The 24,786-nt window shown below is 33.6% G+C and overlaps 3 protein-coding genes across 3 annotated transcripts; all 3 read right to left on the reverse strand.

Moving 5' to 3' along the window:
- Positions 1 to 6,563: 6,563 nt before the first annotated feature.
- On the reverse strand, positions 6,564 to 12,943 carry LOC136272103 (interferon alpha-inducible protein 27-like protein 2). Its single transcript, XM_066073067.1, has 4 exons — positions 12,650 to 12,943; positions 9,384 to 9,536; positions 8,445 to 8,584; positions 6,564 to 7,140 (listed from the first exon to the last, which is right to left on the reverse strand). Exons 1-4 carry the CDS (start codon positions 12,726 to 12,728, stop codon positions 6,988 to 6,990), a joined length of 525 nt encoding a protein of 174 aa, XP_065929139.1. The 5' UTR covers positions 12,729 to 12,943; the 3' UTR covers positions 6,564 to 6,987.
- A 215-nt stretch (positions 12,944 to 13,158) lies between these two features.
- On the reverse strand, positions 13,159 to 15,710 carry LOC136272104 (interferon alpha-inducible protein 27-like protein 2A). Its single transcript, XM_066073071.1, has 4 exons — positions 15,551 to 15,710; positions 14,802 to 14,958; positions 13,701 to 13,837; positions 13,159 to 13,369 (listed from the first exon to the last, which is right to left on the reverse strand). The coding sequence occupies exons 2-4, from the start codon at positions 14,944 to 14,946 to the stop codon at positions 13,217 to 13,219; spliced, it is 435 nt and encodes a 144-aa protein (XP_065929143.1). The 5' UTR covers positions 14,947 to 14,958; positions 15,551 to 15,710; the 3' UTR covers positions 13,159 to 13,216.
- A 4,162-nt stretch (positions 15,711 to 19,872) lies between these two features.
- LOC105346734 (interferon alpha-inducible protein 27-like protein 2B) lies at positions 19,873 to 24,319 on the reverse strand. Its single transcript, XM_011455443.4, has 4 exons — positions 24,139 to 24,319; positions 21,142 to 21,294; positions 20,532 to 20,668; positions 19,873 to 20,183 (listed from the first exon to the last, which is right to left on the reverse strand). Exons 1-4 carry the CDS (start codon positions 24,215 to 24,217, stop codon positions 20,031 to 20,033), a joined length of 522 nt encoding a protein of 173 aa, XP_011453745.3. The 5' UTR covers positions 24,218 to 24,319; the 3' UTR covers positions 19,873 to 20,030.
- Between the last annotated feature and the right edge of the window lie 467 nt (positions 24,320 to 24,786).

A 24,786-nucleotide genomic window follows, 5' to 3' on the forward strand; every position in this document is an offset into this window, starting at 1 on the left:
TATCTTATATTAAAAACGATGTCTGACAACTTTCTGTTATGACGTTCAAAAGATTACTTTCGGTTTATTTCTCCGCGTGCTTCTAAAAGTGCAATTCAAAATGAGAGAATACGACAGTTTCTTTTGTAATTAAGCAAAACAATAACATAATGGATAATTTCAGTCTATCTTTTTGCAGTCCCCAACAGCAACTGACAACGTTTGTTTACGTTTTAAAGCGGCGTAGTTATACACAGTGTAATACACACTGCTGTCACACAAGAGACAAACTGATCTCACATCGGTGATAATGCGAGAAAACAGGATTACTGTGAATGAAATTTGTAACGTATAGTTATATACTTTTCATCAATGACGCAAATGATTACTTGGGGTGCAAAAGGGGTTTGTATAATTATACCAAATTTCAATATCTAATTGAACAAGTAATAAGGGATCATTCCACAAATATGTATTATACATGTATCAGGTGATCAAATACGGTCGGATGTGATTAAATCTATTATTAACCCTTTTGGGCTTAGCCTTATTAAACTTGATCTTCCCTACCATATTTGATCGATTACTTATTCTTAATATGAAATCACATCATGCTCTGTTAATGATTTTATTTACGAAAATGAAAGTTTATGTTTTAAATCATTGGAGCCTAAAAAGTAAAGCACTTGTTCTGATATGAAATGATAATTATTCGAGATAAAGTTTCATGATTTCATTAAAAAGTCAGCGTTCTATAATAGTAAGAAAACAAATCCAGTCCATAGCATACGTGTACATGTCGCATAGCGGTTATAAAACCTGCTGCCACTCCTGGGTTCATGAATCTAGCCCCGGCTAAAAGCACAGGCGTGACTACCACGGCGGCGACTCCAGTCCCAACCACCATCAGAGTCTTTCCTGATACAGGCCACTCTGATAAAAAAAAAACCCTCAAAGATTGTAATCATTTAAGGAGCCTGGATGGTCAACAAATTAACCATCATATCTACCTTAAACATTTTCCACATTACATTTTAGTGTATAAACTATTGTTTAGTGAGAAAAAATTCACATGTTTTACTTTAAATCTTGACAACTTTTAACATTAATAATCTTTATGCAAAGCTCTGAAAACATTTTATTTTGATTCATGATCATATAAATTGGCTAAAAGTCAATAATAATTGAATAAAACAATTAACTACATCTTGTGTTTTTGAAATAAATGCATCCTCTTTTTTTGGCTAAATTAAAAATTTTATTTTTTGGTTTGCATATATTTAATATTAATAAACAAGTACATGTGATCGTCTTTGTTGAGCTCTTAAAATAACGCAAACACAAACAAAGATGAAGTACATTAATATCTTTTATATAACCTGAACAAAACTTTAGCATACCACAAACCTAGTTGATGAAAAGGGAAACAGTAATTATTCAGATAGAGAGTATGCAAGAATCATCAACACGAAACAAAATTTCAATTACAATGTACTACTTCATCAAAATGATACTCTAGGATCAAACAAAAATTGATCACTTTAATTAATACTCTGAAAAGACTTCTTTCCTGGAATTGGTAATGATTTCTTTTTTAATAAATAAATTTGTAAAATAATTTTAAAGTACACTTAAAAAGGTAGGTTTTTAAATCTTGAATGCAGCGTGAACCTTTATTTCTGAGGTGAGGATGTATTTAAATGTAACTTGCTCATGTCTTTTTTGTTAAAGGAGTGTGTTTGTTTCTTGTAAAGTTGGGGGGGGGGGGGTACCTAGCTTTAAAAAACAAACTCATGTCTTTACCTTTTTGACAACTAGGGACATCATGGTTCCATTTCCTTTGTTTTTGTGAGTATCGTATGATATGACAGCCTGAAGGTTCATATCCACTATCACATCTTAATATACAACGGTTATTTCTTGTATCTTCCTCCCAATAGCCATGCAATGGGTCACCTGTCAAAAGATACAAATATTACATACATGTATGTAATTGTATAAATCGATTAACATTTATAAATAATAAAATATAGGTACAATCGTGGATATATCTATGGTAGAGCGTTTCTTTACACAGGGGGTTAACAAATAATTCATTGGCAACGTTAAACATTAAGGACTCCGATACGATTTTGGTTCCTCCAACCTGATTCATTTTTTTGTAATTCGGGAAGGGGGTTAAAAGGCGTAATATAACATGTAACTTGCTCATGCCTTTACCTTCTTAGCAAATAGAAATACCATGGTTCCTTTTCTCTTCCCAGTAATTGTATCCGATAACATAACATTCTGAAGGGCGCTCACTACGAAGACATGCTTATGCAAAGGAAAGCCCTAGATCTTAACTCATAATAGTTTAAAAATCATTGTCGGAAATCCCCAACCAATCTCGCATTCAATTGATCAGTGTGTTAATTTCCAACGATGATTTACAAAGTGATTTCCCAACTAGAACATATTATCGTATTTTCGGATTAATGATTCGTATTTGACGATATAATTAATTTATTTCATTTATTTAAGGAGGCCGACTTAAGTTTTCATTGCGCATGTTTTTGCGCATTCTAGTATTCTAATGCAGTTGATTTATACTTCTTATGAGATTTTTTCGATATTATTTATAAAATTGAACACAATAAATAAAATACAGATAAAAATATTAATATTTTAAAGGAAATTTTTATTTCTAAAACTATTTTTCTGATGTGGGGAAGGGGAGCGTTTTCATTGCGCTTTTATGACGTAATGATTAAATTAAGTTTATGGGATAATGTTATAAGAAATAACATTAAAGAAAAAGTAGAGATTGTGCGCCGCTGAAATTTTATCTACAAAATGATGCTATCCTCGAAGACATTTCCCTTATTTTTGGAATGAATCCATTATACAAGTCTTCATTTGTAATGATTCAAATATATTGCAAACTTTGGTGCATTGTAATATTTTGAGATGGTCCCACTAAAATCCAGACGGTAGAATTTAGAATGTTTCACATATAAGGTAGGAAATGATTTTAATAATCATATATAACAATTGGGAAAAAATATATTGTAGTATTTTCTAAATCTGCTTTGATGTGCGAAAAATGACAGTTTCCTATGTATTCCTATAGTAGTTGTATTTAGGCCTTTACTTTGAGATGGTCCCAGAAAAGAACCAGACGGCCGGTTTTCTTGAAACTTTGCAAATAAACTAGAGTTGGTTTGAATTACATATGACTAAAAAATAAAAAGTTTTGCTATTGTAGTTTTTCTGCAAAAAAAACCCAAATCGGCCTCTTTAATGATTATTTGTAATAACTGACTGAAAAAATATGTTAACCGTGGCATCTAAGGTAGATCGGACTCCAATTATTCAAAAACACAACACAGAAACAGAAAAAAGGAAAAGAAAAGAAAAAAAACTGCGTGTTCAATACTGCAACCTTGACGTCGTTTTCTGAGCATTGTGACGTCAAAAGATAAGGACCCTTTTCTCGTGACGGCAGTCATATGTATTGCGGTCTAAGATGATAAAATTGATCAGTTGATGCGTCTTAGATCCTAAGATATGATGTCCAAAATAAATCAAGATTCTTTTCACAAAATATTCAATGTATTGTAAACTCGTGGATTACATGTTTTTGAGAAAAGTTTCACATTTAAATAAAGTGTTGTTCAGGCGTGCGTTGTCGCCCATGGGTTTCTTGTTTTCATGTATAAGTGATTAATGATTAAAATCAATAGAGTAATCTTTCACAGACATTTTAAACATATATTCTAAATCACCATTAAACTACCATTGTCACAATACTTCACAACCGCAATTATGTTAAATGTTATTTGTGTATTGCCAAACTTTTTATTATGCATTTAATACTTGAAATATCCAAATATGTGAACCTGTTAACTTGACAATTTCAATAGGCACGCCATTTAAAACTCACAATGCCTTTTAAAAAAAGATTGTTTTCAACCGACAGAAAAAGAAGTGTCATGCATTAAAAATTCTGTTTACTAGTATTCATACCTGAAGTACAAGTGATATCGTAAGAAACATCTTTACGCATGCGTGCATTGCACGTTGCCAAGGACACCGTGCAACGCCAATTAGGCCTTATTTTGTTAGCGTAATTAAAGTCAACAACAACAAAGTCTTTCAAAGAAGTCAACTTTCAAGAAGCCTTTTAAAATTCCCCTATGTTATCAATTCCCTTTTGGTTTATTTGACTACTTTATCTATTTCTTTAAATAGAAAATGCTCATGTTTCAAAAACGAATGAAGCTGAATAAGATTGGTAAAGATTGGGAAGAAAGAACCTAAATAACAATCTCTCTCTCTTCTCTCTCTCTCTCTCTCTCTCTCTCTCTCTCTCTCTCTCTCTCTGAACATCTGAATATTACAAAGTAATGAAGTATTTTCCAGAAATATTAATTCGAAAGTAGAATATAGAATGCATTGTACATGCTATGTGTTTGAACATCGTCTCGATATGCGTAAGTTAAAGCATGACAATAGAAAACTTACTTGAACATTTGGAATCAACGAATTAAGTCTGTCCCATACACAGATGACACAGGCGGAAAAAATATACACAGTTCACCGCCGACACAATGTAAAAATGGATTCTAGTCTGATTTCCCCCAAACAATTAAAACAATATGATTTTCCGTTCCAATATTTTTTTAAGAACATTGATAATGCTTTTATCCTCATAATAATAATGTGTCGGGACTATGAAAACTGTTTAAAAGACATCTGTGTTTAAAACACCTAAAAAAATTAAATTCTAAAATATTGACGATGGTTCCTCTCAAGTTAAAATAAAAAGAAACTTAACATGCTAAACAAAAATTAAAACAAGCTAAATCCACCGTCACAAATGAAAATGTAAACGCACTGAAATATTTAACCTCAATTTACTTCACATAATTGGCACAAATATATTTTGGATGTTTCAAATATTCCCTTCGCACAACAAGCAAATTCATCTCCGTTCAAGATGGCTGCTTCTAACATAGACTGGTCCTCTAAACTACTACATGAAATATCAAGGCCGAAGTTAAACTGATTGATCCCCATTCTCTCTGTCTTATTATTAGTTTTGTAAATTACTCAAATTTGAAACAGTATTAGCCCTTTATTTTTGCAATGTACATTTTGCTTCCCATCAGGATGATTTATGCTAAAATACATTGAATTTGACTCAGTAGTCCTTGAGAAGAAGATGTTTAAAAATACGCCCCCTTTTACAGTTTCGAGGTTTCTCCGCTTTGAAAAAAGATCGGTCATTCATTTCTGCGATTGATATTTGCCTTCCTATAAATATGCTTTGTGCCAAATTCGGTTGAAATTAGCCAAGCGGTTTTAGAGAAGTTCAAAATGTAAAAAGTTTACAGACGGACAGACGGATGGACAAATAGACGGACGACGGACAAAATGTGATCAGAATAGCCCATTTGAGCTTTCAGCTCACGTGAGCTAAAAATTGCTTGGAATTTCTTTCTTCACTTTATAACGAGTATTCGATTAATAAAAACAATTTAGTCGATGATTCGCGTGACCGAGCGATAGGCGAGTACTCGTTGACATCCCTAGAATTTATTGATCCCTCTAGATCTCTTTTCGCAAACCCTAACAGTGGAAAATTGATCATAGGGTGTATTGGATATTCTGGCCTCGAGAATCGAAGTTGTTTACTGTTCTATATGTTTTACTACATGAGGCTTTTAGAAGTTTACAGACTCCTGTACACAATTAAAAGCCTTAAAGTTAATAAAAAAAAGTTGTAAACATATCGCGTTGTTACAACGCACTTTGAATTAAAAAAATTCCAAGTGCGTTAGTTTTGGAACAAAGTCAACGTACTTTGAAAAAAGAATATTTTTGTATCGTCGATATTAACGCACTTTAAATAATAATTGTTCAGGGATTTGTCGAAATAAGTGATACTTTTATATATAAGAAATAATTGTTTTAACCTCGTTAATCTCAATAGGGGATGTTTAAAAAAAGAACACAAATGCATTCTCAGCTATCTTGATAAACTGTTTCTGCATTAGAATTGTTTTCCTTTCTCATAAGCTTGTGTAGTTTGACAATTTACATATAAAGAACATATCGTGAGGTTTAATTTATCCAAATATAACATAAACTGCATCGCTTAACAATTGCCTAGTCCTTTTTTTATGTATGCAGATACAAATTTATTTCATCTCTGGTACATCAGGCTATGCCAGATTGATGCACATGTGTATATATATTGATAATGGAGATCAATGTATAACATATTTATAAAAAAAAAAACAAGATGTGAAATAAGAATACAATAGTAATGTTTATCAAAAACAATACGACCTTTTGGAACTTCAGTGCAAGAAAAAAGCCCACATCTTATGCTTATTTCAAACTTTATAATTATTGAATGTTTGGCAACGTAACTTTTTTTTATATCTAATGAAGCGATATATTTGATTAGAATTTGAAAATAGGGTGTATGTTGAAACCCTTACAGACGCGGTTAAAAGGACAATATAACGTTGTGTTTTCAAGTCAAAGGATAACCATCTCAATTTTATAAAGTAAAAATTGACAATAACATGGTCTCTGTAAATATGAGAACATATTTATTCTTTAGTATGTAAAAGTAATCTAAAAAGAGCAGAACATGAGTGTTTCAAAATTAACTTAAAATGTACAAATCAAATGAAACTCATTAAACTTTAAATAACGATATCTACTTGTTATTTTTAGGTAAAAAAAAAATCCTCCCTTCCCCCGGAAAAAAACTCTTAACGTCGTGCAGGTAACCGCCCTTGTGCCAGTTCCTATAGCACTTTTTGGTCTCGGTAAAAAACCTAATAGAGAACCCTGTATAATTGTAGTATCTTTGCTAAAAAAAAAAGAAAGAGGGGAAAAAAAAGGAATTATTTAAAAAACCAACCCAAAAACAAAAATGTCACAAGTCTCAAAAGAAAGTATCTAATGGGTATAGTGATTAAGGTTGCTTGTCACAAACAGTTTATCCAGCTATTCTGTTTCACAATTGGAGAACGCAGAGGACGTCGCATAGGTTATCGCCCCTGTTACAGCCCCTACTGCCCCTTTAGTGGCGACAGTCGTCCCTACCACACCAGCACTCTGTGCCAAAGCAAACCAGCTACCCGCCGCCGTACAAGGGGCCTAGAAAAAGAAGAATAATGTTTTAAAGCCGATAAAAAGTTGATATAAGTTGATACAGGTGACACTCGATGGCTCGAACTTCGATCTCTTGAAGTGAACTCACTGTCCCGATTTTTTTCTTTATATAACTAAGCAAATTTACTCTTGGTCTCTCGAACTCCGATATCTCGAAGTTCTTGATCTCTCGAAGTAAAACCCAAGTCCCGTTATACATATTTTATTGTTTTTCACTCTTGATAACTCGAAGTGGGTGTTGCATGTGTACACAAGGGGCGTATCTAGCGTATAATTATAGCTCCGCGTGGACCCTACCTGAATGGTTGAGTGAACTCTTCGGGGTTAGCGTGATAGTGATAATTGGTTGATTACGTAAGTGACATTATCCATTGCTCACTTCAAAGGGTAGATTGGTAATTTGTTACTGATCTATGAATTTCAACAACTTGTGAAAGTTACGGTCAACTGCTCTTTATTTAAAATATTCTAACGTTATGATTAAGAAGAAATAATATGCTTGAAAGTTTTTTAACGTGAAAAAAATATACTTAATAACCACTCAACTAAGTTTTGTATTGTATAAATTGAATTAATATAGCAGAAAATACGATCGAAATCATATCAGACTATCCTTCCATGCTATAAATATAAATTTCCGGCTACTATAATTTTAGAACCAAAATGACCGGAACAAACATTTCCGGATTTTTTTTTAACTTTCGATCTCTCGAACTCTTGATCTCTCGAAGTTTAATCATGGTCCCCTGAAGTTCGAGTTATCGAGATTCAACTGTATTTCAAACGTGTACGGGTACGTGTACTAGGAGAATAACCTAAATTCTTCGCGTATTGCGTCATCAGTTTTTGTGAGGACATGGTGTCCTCTACACGTAAGTATAAACGTGTAGCTTTTTACAACAAATAATATCTTATTGCTGAGTAAATGTATTCTTGTGATACATTATATAGATATTTAAACTTCATTTGCATGAAAATTGATAAAAAATTAACCATTTATTTTGAATTAACTAATAATTACCTTATTTGATTACCTCATAATACTAGAAGAATGATTTTTAAACTTTTTTTAAAACCCACAGTCATGCTCTGATAATGATTTTTTTTACGAAAATGAAAGTTTTACGTTTGAAAACACTGGAGCCACAAAAGTAAAGCACTTGTTCTGATATGAAAAAGATAATTATAGGATATAAAGTTGCATTGTTTTTTAAAGGCAGTGTTATATTCAACAGTAAAAAAAAATTAAAAACGAATTTGTATTTAATCTTCTCCAGTTTAAATTATACCTGAAACATAGCAGCTAAAGAACCCGCTGCCACTCCTGTGGCGGTAAATCCAGCCCCGGCTAAAACCAAAGGAGTGGCTACCACAGCGGCGGCGACTCCGGTCCCTACCACCGCCATAGTCTTTCCCGAAACAGGCCACTCTGTTATTAAAAATCAGAGATTGGAATCATTTAAGGAGCCTGGATGGTCAACAAATTAACCATCATATCTACCTTAAATATTTTCCACATTACATTTAAGGGTATAAACTATTGTGTAGTATGGAAAAACTCACACGTTTTACTTTAAATCTTGACAATTTTTAACATCTCTACACGAATCTCTAAAAAAAAATTTAATTTACAAAATTTGCTAAAAGTCAATAATAATTGCATAAAACAATGCAACTACATCACGTATTTTTGAAATAACGACATCTTTTCCTCTTAATTAAAAATCAAATTTTTTGGTTTGCATATGTTTAATATTAATAAACAAGACTTAGTACATGTATCAAAATGCATGTGATTATCTTCGTGGACGCTCTTTGAATAACGCAAACACAAACAAACAAAGATAAATTACATAAATTTCTTTGATATAAGCCAAACAAACAAACTTTTTTAGTATACCACAAACCTTTTTGATGAAAAGGGAAACACTTATTATTCAGAAAGAGAGTATGCAAGAATCATCAACATGAAACAATGTTTCAATTACTACTTCATCAAAATGGTGCTCTAGGATCAAACAAAAATTTATCACTTTCATAAATACTTGTAGGTGACGTCATTCTTTGAATTGGTAATGGTTTCGTTTTCTATTAAATAAATTTGCAATTTAAAAGTACACTTTAAAACTCTTGTAGAAAGGTAGGTTTTTAAATCTTGAATGCAATTTTACGTGACCCTTTACTCTGGAGGCGAGGATGTATTACATGTATTTAGCTAATGTCTTTACTTTCTTGACAAGTAGGAATATCGTGGTTCCATTTCTCTGTGCAGCAATTGTATCGGATAACATGACAACCTGACGGTTCATATCCACTATGACATTTCAAAATACATCGGTCTTTCTCTGTGTCTTCAGCCCAATAGCCATGCTCAGGGTTTCCTTTCAAAAGATAAAAAAACTAACATACATGTGAATATAAAAATGTTTAGCATTTATAAATAATAAGATATAGGTCCAATCGTAGATCTATCCTGGTAGAGCGTTTCCTTACACAGTAAGTTAACAATTAATCCAACCTTAAACATAAGTGACGCCGATACGATTTCCTTTGTGTGTTCCAACCTGATTTAAAATGTTAATGGGGAAGGGGCTTGAGTGTGTAATACAGCTGTAACATGTAACTTGCTCATACCTTTACCTTCTTAACAAAGAGGAACACCATGGTTCATTTTCTCTTCCCAGCTATTGTATCGGATAACATAACTTCCTGAAGGGCGTTCATTAGGAACCGATAGGCTCTGTTGAGATAGGACATGATAATAGGAGATATTATTTTCACGATAAAGAAAAAAGTAATCACGATTTGAGCAACGATTAGACCCACGAACAAATTAATCAATATAGCCTGACTGATAAAAGTGGCAGGGGGTAGTTTCGAACGAAAGACCTGGTCAAAATTTGAAATAAAAGGGAGAACCTGAGGCGTGGCTGGTTATTTGAGGGGTATAAATTGTTAAAATATCTATGGCATTCATTTTGTGGTTAGAGGGGCTCATGTCAATTTCATTGATATATGACACTTTCATACTGGTAGCACTTTTCATTAGATATGGAATGAACATGCGAAACAGTGGCCAAAATTTTCACTTTCGGTTTTGTGCTTGAAAAGTAGAGTGGGTTCAGAACACGAAATGTCACCCAAAAAGGTGATTGACCCCCATCAATTGGTAAATATTTGCATGGATATACATTAAGCTACCAATCCTATGGTAGTTTATGGCAGTTGCTCGGGACTGGAGCGTGGTGCTGGACCCGTGATAATGTGAAAAAATGGCAATTTTCAGAAAATTTTGAGACCGTCCCTGGCTATTCTATAGAGTGCTATTTGTCATTTGTACTTGTTTTATTCTGAAATGTTTAAAAATTCTCAAGAGTCGGGACCATGTGTCACCTGCATGCAAACCAATTTTAGCAAATTTAAAAATCCACTGAAAAATTAAATCAAATATATGAGCACTCACATTTCCTCGACCAAAAAAACTATCCCCTGCCACCAAAATTGACACATCGCAACTGAACGCAGCGTATTGTGCAGTTTGTCTCCTCCAAGATTGATCCAGATCATCAAAAGCAGGGGCACGATTAAATGCGACATGTTGCGCTTGGTAACGATGCGATGCGATCTAATACGATGGTAACGAATAATTACGATTGAAATAGTGGTAGTGATATATGAAATCTAGTACTAGTATCTAGTAGCCATGTTAAGCATACAAATGATAATAGATAAATATTTTTTGCTTTAAACTAAAACCGAAGGTTCATATGAGTGTGTCTGATCATATCCGTCTGTTTGTAAACATTTCACATGTACTCACATGTACTATATGTACTTCTTTAGAACCACTGGGCAAATTTAATCAAACTTGGTACAATATCCTTATAAGGAGATTCTTAATTTTTAAAACAAAGGTAGATATTCACAAAACTGAAAATATGGCGTGTGTCTTAAAAAATATTCTTATCAATACAATGTAAAAAACACTGTACCAGAAATTTCAAAATTTAAACCAAAGCATTATATAAAGGAAATATTCCAAATTGTTCAATTCCTTACCTCAGACCAATATTGAGGCCCAAAAAAATCCAGCAAAAAACTAAGATTTTTTCCATAAATATTGAATGTATTGCAAACTCTTGGAAAACACGTATTTGAGAATTTTGCCGGTTTTACAATATGTTAGAAAAGTTTTACATTCAAATAATTTGAAAGGGATACACAACTGTTGTTCATGCGAGCAGTGTCGTCCATCGGCCTCTTGTTTTCATGTATAGATATTCATTAATAAACAAAATTAATACAGCAGTCTCTCACAGACTTGTCAAACAAATATTCTAAATAATCATTAAACTACCGGCATTGCCACAATACTTCACAACCCCATTTAAGTTATAAGTTACATTCAGGACGGTTACTATGTTTTCAAGCGGATCGAACGAGATCACACATTATGTTGAATTTTATTTGCGTGTTGCCAAACTTTGTATTATGCATTTAACATTTAAAATATACAAATATGTGAACCTTTCAACTTGACAATTTCAATGGGATCGCCATTTTAATCTCACCATGCCTATTTAAAAAGAAAAAAACTGTTTTGAACTGACACATAAAAAATGTGTCATGCATTAAAAAACTGATATATAGTTGAATTGGGTACAAAATTCAGAAATTACGAGCAAATTAGACATTATATATATATATATATATATATATATATATATATATATATATATATATATATATATATATATATATATATATAAGAGTAAAAATATGTTTGACTCAGTTAAAAAAAAAGAAATGGAAAAATGGAAGCGTGTGTAGGTGTGGGGGAATGCTGTGTTATAAATATTCATAAATGAAGTACAGGTGATATCGTTAAGAAACATCTTAAGCATAGAAGCATGCATGCATTGCACGTTGCCAAGGACACCGTGCAACCCAAATGAGTCTTCACTTTCTTAGCGTAATTAAAGTCAACAACAACAAACTATAAAGCTTTGGAGAAGCCTTTTCAAAATATCCCTATCATAGCTTCCCTTTACGCATGCGTGCATTGCGCGTTGCCAAGGACACCGTGCAACGCAAATTAGTCTTCACTTTCTTAGCGTAATTAAAGTCAACAACAACAAAGTAGTTAGCTTTAAAGAAGCCTTTTCAAAATATCCCTATCATAGCTTCCCTTTTCGTTATATTTGATTATTTGATCTATTTCATCAAATAGAAAATTTCTGTTTCAAAAAAGAATGAAGCAAAATAAGATCGAAAAAGATAGAGAAGAAGGAACCTAAAAAACAATATCTCTCTCTCTCTCTCTCTCTCTCTCTCTCTCTCTCTCTCTCTCTCTGAGCATCTAAACATTACAAAGTAATGAAGTATTTTCCAGAATTATTAATTCGAAAGTAGAGTTTAGAATGCAGTTTACATGTTATGTGTTTGAACAACGTCTCGATATGCGTAAGCTAAAGCATGGCAATAGAAAACTTACCTGGACATTTGGAATCAACGTATGAAACCAATCCCATTCCCAGAAAGACCAAAAATGCACATATCACCGCCGACACCATGTTGCAACAATATGTCGTGCTTGTTTGTTTGTTAGGAATTAAGCGTATTGAACTGTACACTCAAACTTTCAAAACGTTTTGATCGACGGACTGATATTAATCAGACTGACATTAAAATAAATCTAGTTCCATTTATTGATCCCTCTAGATCTCTTTCTGCAAACCCTAACAGTGGAAAATCGACCTGAGGGTATATTGCATAGATTTATTCTGCCTAAAAAATCGAATTTGTTTACTGTTCAATATGTTTTACTGCATAAGGCTTTTAAACGTACAAAGACTCCTTAATTTGGTCCCAACTTTAAAGCACCTTCAATTTTTTTCGAATGCGTAATTTTTTCGAAGTGCGTTGCAATTTTAACAGCGTATTTTAGAATGTAAACTACAAAAAAAAAATAAGAGGCGCATGCAATAAAATAATAACTCAGAGTTTCTCAAGAAAGATTTAATGAATTCGCTTATTATAAGCTTGTGAAAACAAAAGCTAGTTATTCTTTTTCACAGTTAGAGAACATAGAGGATGCTGCATAGGTTATCGCCCCTGTTACAGCCCCTACTGCCCCTTTAGTGGTGGCCGCCGTCCCTATCACACCAGCACTCTGTGACAAAGCGAACCAGCTACCAGCCGCTGTAAACGGGGTCTGAAAAAAAACTCGATTTAATCTCAATTACTTATTGCGTCTGTACAGTGCTTGCAGAAAAAAACCCCAACTAACACAGTCAATCAGTCCCCTTACTTTTTAAGACAGAACGTGTGTCATTTAACCATATAGTTACCCCATGTGCAATTCCAGATTTTTTTTCGCCAGGGGGAGGGGGGAGGGGGGGTTAAGGATCCGAGATACAATTTTCTTCTCACGGGATGGGGGGGGGGGATTCATAACTTAAATCAAGTAATTTTAAAATGTGAATTTAATAAGTTTAAATGTGTCCCGTCCCTTCCCCATTCCAGATTAGCACCATGTTACTTACCTGAAGCAGAGCAGCTATGGATCCAGCTGCCACCCCTGCGGCTGTAAACCCGGCCCCTGCTAAAACAGCGGGGGCAGCTAAGACAGCCGCTACCCCAGTCCCCACTGCTGCTACTGTCTTCCCCGACACAAGCGTCTCTTGAAAAAAAAAATGAAAAATATAAACATAAAGTCACATGGAAATTAAAATTTCCCTCGCAACGTTTCTCGAAACGTTCGAAGAACTGATATGTAACGATGGAGCTTTGTTTCAAGCTTCAGCAGAACGTTGAATTTACGTTGAAATTTTATGTTTATTATCCTATAGAAAGGAATCCTGGGTAGAAATATTTTGAGTCTTCTTATAGGTCTCCGAGATCTTCCAGCTCAACTTACATGTAGTTATAAGTTTCAATGAACATGACCAATGACCAAATATGATGCGGAAATTTCCATCACAATAAGACACTTATATTTAATATTTCTTTCAGTTTAAAATACAATAAACAACTAAATTGATGCGTCATATGTTTAAAATGCATGTAACACATAAATAAAACATGTTAAAGATAAACATACAACTAAATCAAACACATCACAGATCTCGTTGTTTGAATATGATAAAAAAGGAAATGCAAATCATTTTCATAGAACTTTAAACTTACATTTACATGTATCGTTTTGAAGGAGAGTGTTTGTTTTTTATGTAGCCGGGGAGGGGGGTGTAATGAATAAATGACAATAACAAACCGTCAACAGTCTCAAAAATCCATAAAACGAAATACAAATTCAAAGCAGAGCAACACCGACCTCAAAAAAGATAGAGGTACATGTAGGATCAGGTGCCTGGGAGGAGTGAGCATCCTCTGCTGACCGGTCGCACCCACCGTGTGCTCCTTGTCACAACTGGGCCTGTCCTAATCGAGGTCAGAGTCAAAATCGGGAAAATGTCACAATAGGGAAGAAACGAAACGTTGATGATTTGGTTTGTTTGTAATGATCAAAATACAAACATTGAGCAAACACGGACCTCCATTAATGTGGAGGTAGGATCAGGCGCCTTGGAGGAGTGAGCATCCTCTACTGACCGGTGACTAACTTTAAAAATAAACTCATGTCTTACTTTCTTGACAATCTGGGACATCATGGTTCCATTTCCCCTCTCTGTATGAGTATCGGATAACATTACATCCTGAAGGTTCATACTCTCGAAAACACCTCAAAATTAATACACCGCCCATTAAGTGTATCTTCATCCCAATAGCCATGTGTGGGGTCTCCTGTCAAAAGACACAAATAATTTCTATGTTGATAAAATATATTACTATTAATAACGGATGCTGCTTATCGCATTGTAAAGTTCGTTTAATCCCTTAGTACTTTATAATCCTTGACCTATTTCTCTTTAGATTTGATTTGAACATATTTTTATTGTATTACAAATAAATACAATTGGTACTGGGCACACGTTCCAGACTTAGACCACCCTCTCGCAATGCAATTTGCTTTTTCTCTCAGCAAACATAACATGTTTCTTAAATTGTACTTTAAAAATGAATTATCAATAAGAAGCCTCCCTCCATCCCTTTATGGAAAATAGAATTGAAAATAAGGAAATACGAGTAAAATTGAAGTTAGATGTATAGTAGTCTTCGCTACTCTCTCTCTCTCTCTGAAAAAATCTAAAGTCTAAGACAAAGTTTTAGAAATAAGCCAAAATGACATACATGTATATTTAAACCAAAATATAGACTGTGATTCAATTAAAAATTCTCTGTTGATCTCTGTGTCTCTCAGTTCAATATCAGCTTAACGTCGTCTTGATCCTTGTAAGTTTATATTATACCTGTACTGATGTCAAGAAAAACTTACTAGGACAAAAGGAATCAACGTATGAAACCAGTCCCACACACAGACAGACCAACAATACACAATTCACCGCCGACGCCATGTTGTCTGTTCTCTACCTATTGAAGGTTTTCTGAAAACAGTTATCTTTGCTTTGCCTCTAATATGATTCCATTCCATGAAGTCAGAGTTTATCAGCGGCAAACCCAGGTAATGCATGCACGAACCAACGCACTTTTTCAAAGCGCGTTAAATTTGGGACCTAGTCAACGGTCTTTGGAAAATTAAAGCGAGGTTTTAAAATCCGCGACAGTTGCTTCTCGCGATTTTACGCGGATATTAATTCCTCGTGTTTCATTGAAAATCTACTGTAATGTTCGAAATAACTTTGAAAGCCTTTAAAGTAAGTGAATAATCATTATATTAATAGGTTGTTCTGATGTAAGATTGGTTATTCTGACTATCTATGATTGGTTTTGACATTATTAAAACTCTCATGTAGTAGAGGATGCAAACATTTCCTCTTTAAATAACGTTTCAAACTTACTTTTGCATTTAGTAAATACATATCATAAAAAAGATGTGCCGGTCACCATGTTGTCGATTGAAATCACCAGTTCCTTTTTGGGTAACTAGGTAAACAGAAAACAATGCTCTTAACGCGCGGAATGGTAATTTGCCTACACGGCTTCGGTGTGTTATAGGGCCGACATCATCCAAAAATAGCCATTCAATTCTAAATTTGCTCGAAATATGCAAAATCTTACTTCAAAGAATATAATTTTAAATATTCTTAACAATGTTTTGACCAATAACTCCAATGAATTCCTCTTCATATACGGAATCATAGTGACTTAGCTTTTTTCTCAGTACATTATCTGCATTCACTTTTTAGCTCACCTGAGCTGAAAGCCCAAGTGAGCTTTTCGCATCACATTTTGTCTTTTGTCTGTCGTCCGTCTGTCCGTAAACTTTTTACATTTTCAAATCTTCTCAATAAATACTGGGCCAATTTCAATCAAACTTGACTCAAAGTACCCTTAGGCAAAGGGGATTCAAATTTGTGAAAATTAAGGACCACACTATTTTTCAAGGGAAGATACAAGGGAATTATTAAAAATGTTTGAAAAATTGGACCAGGAAAGCTAAAACTTTTGTGGAAGTATTCTCAGGTAGTATAGATTCAAAGTTGTGAAAATCATGACCCCTGGGGGTAGGGTGAGCCCACAATGGGGATAGAAATTTTACATAGGCATATTTAGAGTAAATCTTTAAAAATCTTCTTCTCAAAATCTAATCCGCCAGGAAAGCTGAAACATGTGTGGAAGCATCCTCAGGTAGTGTAGATTCAAAGTTGCGAAAACCATGATCCCCGGGGGCAGGATGGGGCCACAATGGGGGCGGTCAATTTTTTTTAATCTTCTTCTCAAATACTAATCCGCAAGGAAAGCTAAAACTTGTGTAGAAGTATTCTCATGCAGGTAGTGAAGATTCAAAGTTGTGAAAATCATGATTCCTGGAGGTGGGGCCACAGTGGGGTGTTAAAGTTTTACATGTATAGTAATATATAGAGTAAATTTATATTAAAAACAATTTCTTCTCAAAAACTAATCAGTCAGATGATTCTTTAAAATTGTTTAGACTTTGGCCCTTGAACGATTCTTTGACCTCACAAGGAGTTCAGAGTTTGATGTTGGTTTATATCCTATATATAAACAATTATTTAGGATCTTTTTGAGAACTGCAATACTCAACTTTACTAGAAAAGGGACTAATGATTATAAACACAATACTGTTATTGTGTTTCAAATACAGTGTCATTAATAAAACCAAGCAACGCCATTTCAATGAAATATATAGTAAAATGCACATTTTTACCGAGAAACGCATTACAAAACTATGCTTCAAACTTTTAAACGATTCAGACGAAATTAATCATACTCAACACAAAAACAGAGGAGATAATTATGAATCAATTCATAAAAAAATATCAGTATGTGTTCTCGGCCAATTTTTGGCAAAAAAACTTTAAAGATTTAAAAGATTTCTCAAAACCTTATATTTTCATTACGACGTTAGCCTGACGTCATCATTTCCTTACTTCTTAGAACACCAAAATTGAAATGCATTTATTGACAAGACTAGCTGTTTAACACATGTTAGAACATGTTAATGCTTATTAGGCATTATTGTGAATGTTATTTAAAAATGCAATTAATGTAAGGCTGTAAAGATACAGAAAATTGCTATTTTTGTTTTTATGAAACTCTGAGTCAATCAATGCAAAAATAAAATGCTAGGCAACTACTGACATTATAAGTAAGTAATCGAATAAAACCGTTATCTCAAGCCAAAAGAATTTTAAGAATTTAATCGGTAGTACAGATAATTACGGAAGTTATAATTGTAAAAAAAAAAGCGAAGTTAATGCATTCATTCTATTTTAAAACATGACTTTAAATGGAAGAGTTCTAATGCAAACTCATTCTTTATCTTTATAGAACAAAATGTGACAATGTATGTGACATCTTTAAATTTTCAGCACTTGATATTATAAATCTTTGTATAAACAGTCATAAACAAAATTATGAGTTTACTATGACGGTCAACATTTTACATCGATTCCTATTGTGACGTCAGCAAACCCGCGAGCTACGTTAAAACCTTCCTTCACTTTAACTTTTCTCATGAAGAAATGACGCAGTCATATGACATTCAGTTGTACACGATGGCATATACTATATTTAATATACATTTTATATCTTGGTAACACGAAAGACAAAAATTTTAAGACATATAATTTTATGGATGATTTTAACAGCTTAATATCAGATCTTTCAAACAATATACTATATTTTGGCATAAAAGAAAACTTTAATACAAATATTTTCGACTTGATATCATAATATTTTAATTTGGAGAGCAAAATTAGCTAAAAAAGCATTTACAAGTTTGAAAATATCGACTGTTACAACAAAGTATATAAGCATTTCCAACATGTCAAACTAAGTTTGCATAGTATTTGACTCAATTTATTATTCATAGCTTTAAAGTTAATTTCATTTCTTAAACCATTGCCATGACCGCAGAAAAATTTAAAATCGACCCATATTTACTAGCTGTCTATAAAGTTTTATGCAAATGTGTTCCATTACCTGGAGATATTCGTTAATAATGAAAATTAGCAATTTTAGCATTTGGAGGGTCAACAGGGTTATCAAATTGAATAGTTGAAACATGTTTTCATCCAATCAACAGTCGCTATAAATGTTACATTGAGTGGGTTTTTTTTCCAAGTTCACAGCGACGTCAATATTTGATTAGAGAAAATCTTTGATCAGCCAATAAACAAGTAGATCATGTTTGAAGTTTTAAATTTTTACGATTTAGAAAAGGCATGTAGCATCAAGGGGGGGATGTATGCCCTCCCCCTACCCCCCCCCCCCTTTTCTCGCAGCGAAAAGGAGAAGAGCCGTACAATGCCTTACGAATCCCCCACACATAGGATATTTAAACGACTCTAAATGAATCTTACATTTGCAGGTGTGCATCAGTATATGTATAATATAGAACTGCATCATCTGGCCATTAACAACACTTTTATTTTCATTTTTTATGAATATTTTCTTACATTTCAACGTGATCTCAAACAATCTTCAAATGTGTATTAGTTTCATAATTATAAATAAATGAAGTTTTGTGAAAAATATGAATTTTGACCCATAATGGGTCTAGACTCCACTTTAATAAATTAATAATAAAAAAGAATGAAAACTTAATCTTTTAATAAAAGTACTTTTAGGATGGAGTCTAGACCTATTTATACCAAAATATTGCAATTTATCACTGTAAATGGTCAAGATTTCGGCACTAAACGTCGTGTGGCTTACTTTGGAAACTTATACTTCTTGTGTTTTTAGAAGAAAAACACATTATTAACATGGATCGTGAAAATTTAAAGCATAAACAATGTATAGATGCGAAGAAAACATTATGTTTTTATTAACATTGCTGTAAGTGTAGGACACATAACGTCTTGTACGCCCCTGTCCTTTTTCTAAAATAATTACATATAGAAAACTAAATGATCGTGGAGTTGCCCCCTTTTTCGGGAGATATAAAAAAAACATGTTCAGTTAAAGAAACCCCCCCCCCCCCCAATTTATTTTTGAGTCAAAACGATGCTATGTGTTTGAGGAAGGGACTTTAATTGCTCCATCCATCCTCTTCTTAATCGCCAAAATTTTACTCAACATGCTCTATAATACAAATTGTGTATACATATATCAAGGGCGGCTGCAGGATTTAAAGTAAAAGAAGGCAAAATAATAATGTGTCTTAAAAAATATTTTTCTCAATTTCTTTTATTTTTAATGTAAAAAGTGACAAAAACAAGACGTATTTCGTAAATATTAGAAAATATATTTTCTTTAAAATGAAAATATAATTTTTTTTCAATAACGATATCAACTTGATATTTTAAAGTAAAATCAATTAAATTTTGTCATTCCTTTTCACAGTCCGACAAAAGCCCTAAGGTTGCGTAGGTAATGGCACTTGTGCTAGCCCCTACAACGCCTTTAGTAGCAAGAGCCGTTCCCACCACACCAGCACTCTGGGACAAAGCAAACCAGCTACCCACCGCCGTAAGCGGGGTCTGAAAAAAAATTGTACCCCATTAATGTCATTAAAATACTATTACTTGACATCAACAAGTTAAATCTCTAACCTTGCCCTTAATATTATAGTTGGGCAAGCAGTTACGTTGACATTTTATTTTCTACTTACATGTGAATAAACAAAATACATCAAAACACAACATACTGCCAGACTTTGTCAATTTTTTTTTCACGACCTTGACACTTTAACGTTTAAACCACTGAAGCCTAAAAAGTAAAGCACTTATTTACTTGACTTGAATCATTTTTACAAGATAAAGTTGCATGATTTTGTTTAAAAGCCAGCGGTCTATAATAGAAAAAATATTATCCAGTCTATATTATACCTGAATCATAGCGGCTATGGAACCTGCTGCTACTCCTGCGGCGGTGAATCCCGCTCCAGCTAAAACCACAGGTGTGGCTACCACAGCGGCGACTCCGGTCCCTACCGCCGCCAGAGTCTTTCCCGATACCGGCCACTCTGATAAAAAAAAAGAGATTTTCATAGTTATCTGTTATCTTTAAAGGTGGTTCTACACACCTATTTATATTATTTTATGAATCTATTTAAGTACCTTTTTTGACACATGATTTCATAATTAAAAGACTGAATCGTAACCTAATTATTTTATTTCAATATAATTTAAGTCTCAGAAACTATTGCAAAGAATGTTATGTATAAGTGCAAACACGGCATCTTAACGGCTAACTACATGTGTAGGAGGTATTATCAATGCATTAATAATAATCTAATTATCCATCAACTTGACTTAGAGAGTCATGAACACCTAATCTAAAATCAGAGGCCATCATCTGAAGGAGGAAACGAATGATAAGCTTGACATCCATAAGTCCTTTACAAAAATTAAGATTCTTGTTTTTCTTACTTCTACTTTTTTTTGGAGGTGGGGAGGGGTCTAGCGTTAGCAAACACGCCCATGCCCATGTCCTTACCTTTTTGACAACTAGGGAAATCATGGTTCCATTTTCCCTCTCTGTGTGAGTATCGGATAACATGACAACCGGAGGGTTCATATCCACCATCACATCTCAATATACATCGACCCTTTACTGTATCTTCATCCCAATGGCCATGCCTGGGGTTAACTTTAAATATATTCAAATATTCATTTAAATGGATTGGAAGTACATGTAACTGCAGTTATGTATCTCCCAGTCTGAAAAAAAAATCATCGAATCATTGAATGAAAGACAGGGAGAGTTCTACAGTTATTCGATCAATATATGCGGTAGCAATCTGGCAGAATTTTTTCGTACTGTCGTAGTTTCAATAAATACGCTTTAAAATGAAATGCAACCAGCGATATGCAAACAACTTTCAATATCACGAAATGTACATCTGCGATCACATTCAATTTTTCCCTTATTATTTTTTAGACATTTGCCTTGCCCGCTACAGTCACAGATCAGGCAGATTTCCGATTTTGTTGTATCTTTGACGGACTCTTTAGTTGTCAGTCAAAAATTTCTTTTTTCACCCACGAACTGTCTCAGTAATAACCCTCATCTCACCCATAAATTTCCCCGGCCCAAGTCAGTAAAAATCTGCATTTAATTTACCAAATGATCGAGATTTAAACATCGCTATATATTTACATTTTCCAGTGTCTTTGCCTGTGATAACACTAGACAGAAAAGCTAATATATTGACCATTTAATAAGGCAGAAAAACTGATTTTTGTGATTTTTTTCTTCACAAAAATCAATGTATAGAATGGGCGCTTTAAAAAGCTGATAAAAATGTAATTTGATATTAGGCAAATTATATTTAAAAAACATATTCTGAAACCCAAGTATCATATCATTAGTTCACATTAGTAAAAAAAAATCCAATATTAATGTTATTGTTTTTAAAATGCTAAAACAGACTCATTAATCTGCAGCAATTCTGAATTGCGAAACATGTGATATTTTCCTACGCCAATATTACACCAAAAATATAGTCCTTGTTAGATTCTAATCATTGATTACTTTTTCTATGCCAGGTTGTATAAAAGTAAAAAAGGAAGAAAAATATATCATTTTAATTTCCGTTCATCTTGATATATCAAATTTACGTTTGACAAGACGAAAACCAGAAAAGACTCCTTCCTTGAAATTATATAAATGTAAGTAATAAGGAATCATTCTTTGAATACTATGAGGTGATAATTTCGGTCGGGTCGTGATTAAATCTATCAAAAAGCCATTCGGGCTTTATTGGATTTCATCATGCCCCGACCGAAATTATCACCTCATAATACTCAAAGAATGATTCCTTATTCCTTAAATAAGATCTGTTTTCTTTAATATTCTCAACCTGCTTCCCAACCATTTTTACAAGTCAACAGTAATCAACGCCTGACTCTAGTGAAATGACTGCAAGTTAAGAATTATGTACTTGAATTTATTAAATTTACAAAGAGATTCAAATAATCCATCTAGTCCTACTTACATGTATTGTATTATACCACAGAACCTAAACCTGTATATAAATCTTTTTATTTGTTTGTATTTTTTCTCTTTTTTTTTAATATTATATTTACTAGTTACTTAACTATAATATTATAATATATAAATAGTGCCTGTTTGAGAGGGTAACAGTTGAAATTGACACCCCGAGAAAACCATTGTCAACCGACGCGAAGCGAAGGTTGACAATGGTTTTCGATGGGTGTCAATTTCAACTGTTATCCTCCCAAACAGGCACTATTTATTTTGTTATACTGAATGTCTTAATTTTAAAGAAAACTTAACTGCTTTTACATAGGAATAACGTGAATTCTTCGGCGAACCGTACGCGCATAATTTTCGCGCATGTAACAATTTTTAATGTTACCCGTTGCTAAGTGCGTTGCTAACGCTGAGGGTAATAGAAAAAATTATTAACTGCGTCTAAACCAATCAGATTTCAGAATTTAACATGAAAGTATAACAATAAGGATTATTATACCTATTGTTATTTTACTATAGCTAGGTGGATCATCTTAACATAACCAATGCTGGGTAAGGCCTAAAAAACAGTTGTGTGTTTAGGGTAACCCAACCTAACCTACAAAAATGCCCCAATCCTACCATTTTTAGATGTCTGTTTTAATCCGATTGAAAATTTTATATTAATTCTATCAAAAATTCTGTTTTTAGATATGACACAAACAAACATTCTTAAGATTCAAGCAGAAAAAAAATATGATAACAAATTTAAAAAAAAATCCCGATAGCCTATAGCTAGTACCTATCTAACCTAATTTTTTCATCAGTATTACTCTGAACCATACATTTTTTTTTAAAGGCCTACTACTTACACCGAAGAGAAAACTGTATTTGTCTGCGATGCAGGGGTTTTTGCATTGCATCAGCCATGGCTAGGATGATAACATTTTACATCATAAATCTCCTTAAGAAATGTTTCCGTTCCTGTGAACTTTTATGAGTGAAACATGATAATGTGTCAATGAAGAAATCTTGGATAAATTCCCTTTTATCGAATTGAATTGAACTTCATTGATGGGTACGCTTATCTTAATCATCAAAAAGTACGTTACATGAACTAGCCTACAGGGAAAATATCCAATATTTCTTCATTGACACAATATCATATTTCACTCATAAAAGTTCACAGGAACGGACACATTTCTTACGGAGATATATGATGGGAAATGTTTATATTTTTTTAAAGTTTTCACCATTCTTTTTCGACGTTATCATCCGAGCCATGGCTGATGCAACGCAAAACCCCAATACAGTTTTGTAAGTGATGATTGAACGTGCTGTACATCACGTTACTGAGAATGTTTAATAAAAAAAAAAACCAAAAACAAACCGAAAGTAAAGCAACATGCATATAATATCCCCTGTTTTGGACAATATACACCCCCCTCCCCCAAACAAAAAAGTGATAACAACAAATCGAAAGTAGGCCATTTTAAAAATAAACACAAAACAACCTACCAGGACAGAAGGAGTCAACCTTGGTAACCAGCCCCAGACACAAGAAGAAAAATAGAGCACAGCCTGTCCTCGGTGTCATTTTGAAGATAGGGACGTTCCTGCTCTCGGCAGAGAGGGGCCTCCTCCAATGTTACACTCTATGACGATAATCGTATTTACTCGTCAATTTCCGAACCGAAACTACTCGTTAATTTCCGCTAGGGTTATTTTTTTCGCGACGGAAAAGGCCGAGTAGTTACGATCATGGGTACTATATAGGTACTCGGCAATAAAAGGTACCCGCTTGTTACATATGTATCTTTTTTTTTTTCAAAGGAGAAGGGTTCAGAGGGATAATTTTGTTTGCGGGGGGGGGGGGGGGGGGGGGGGTTATAAAATTCTTAAATTAGACATAGTTTTGTGACTTAAAAATTATGTTAAAATTTTTTTCAAAATAGAAACTTTTTAAGTTTTAATGGCGAAACAGATTTCTCGGGCCTTTGGACATGCAAAAACGGAAAACAATCTTAATATGCTCTTCTAAACATTGTCAAAGCCCGCATGGTGCGATTGCGGCTATCAAGATTTTATTTTTTAAAAAGACGACATTCATTTTATAGTCCAATGCAAAGCAAAAGATAACTCTGTATTTGCAGGTCTTTGTATATA

This window comes from Magallana gigas, chromosome 10, assembly GCF_963853765.1.
Source record: "Magallana gigas chromosome 10, xbMagGiga1.1, whole genome shotgun sequence".
In the NCBI taxonomy this organism is placed as follows: domain Eukaryota; kingdom Metazoa; phylum Mollusca; class Bivalvia; order Ostreida; family Ostreidae; genus Magallana; species Magallana gigas.

Excerpts from the sequence above, each read along its gene's own strand:
- LOC136272103 (XM_066073067.1), bottom strand. The coding sequence starts at position 12,728 with ATGGTGTCGGCGGTGATATGTGCATTTTTGGTCTTTCTGGGAATGGGA. Across the intron at positions 9,537-12,649 it reads CGTTGATTCCAAATGTCCAG|GAAACCCTGAGCATGGCTAT; the intron begins GTAAGTTTTCTA and ends ATCTTTTGAAAG. Across the intron at positions 8,585-9,383 it reads TATTCCTACTTGTCAAGAAA|AGTGGCCTGTTTCGGGAAAG; the intron begins GTAAAGACATTA and ends TTTTAATAACAG.
- LOC136272104 (XM_066073071.1), bottom strand. The coding sequence starts at position 14,946 with ATGGCTATTGGGATGAAGATACACTTAATGGGCGGTGTATTAATTTTG. Across the intron at positions 13,838-14,801 it reads TGTCCCAGATTGTCAAGAAA|AGACGCTTGTGTCGGGGAAG; the intron begins GTAAGACATGAG and ends TTTTTTTTCAAG. Across the intron at positions 13,370-13,700 it reads CCATAGCTGCTCTGCTTCAG|ACCCCGTTTACAGCGGCTGG; the intron begins GTAAGTAACATG and ends GTTTTTTTTCAG.
- LOC105346734 (XM_011455443.4), bottom strand. The coding sequence starts at position 24,217 with ATGACACCGAGGACAGGCTGTGCTCTATTTTTCTTCTTGTGTCTGGGG. Across the intron at positions 21,295-24,138 it reads GGTTGACTCCTTCTGTCCTG|TTAACCCCAGGCATGGCCAT; the intron begins GTAGGTTGTTTT and ends ATATATTTAAAG. Across the intron at positions 20,184-20,531 it reads CCATAGCCGCTATGATTCAG|ACCCCGCTTACGGCGGTGGG; the intron begins GTATAATATAGA and ends ATTTTTTTTCAG.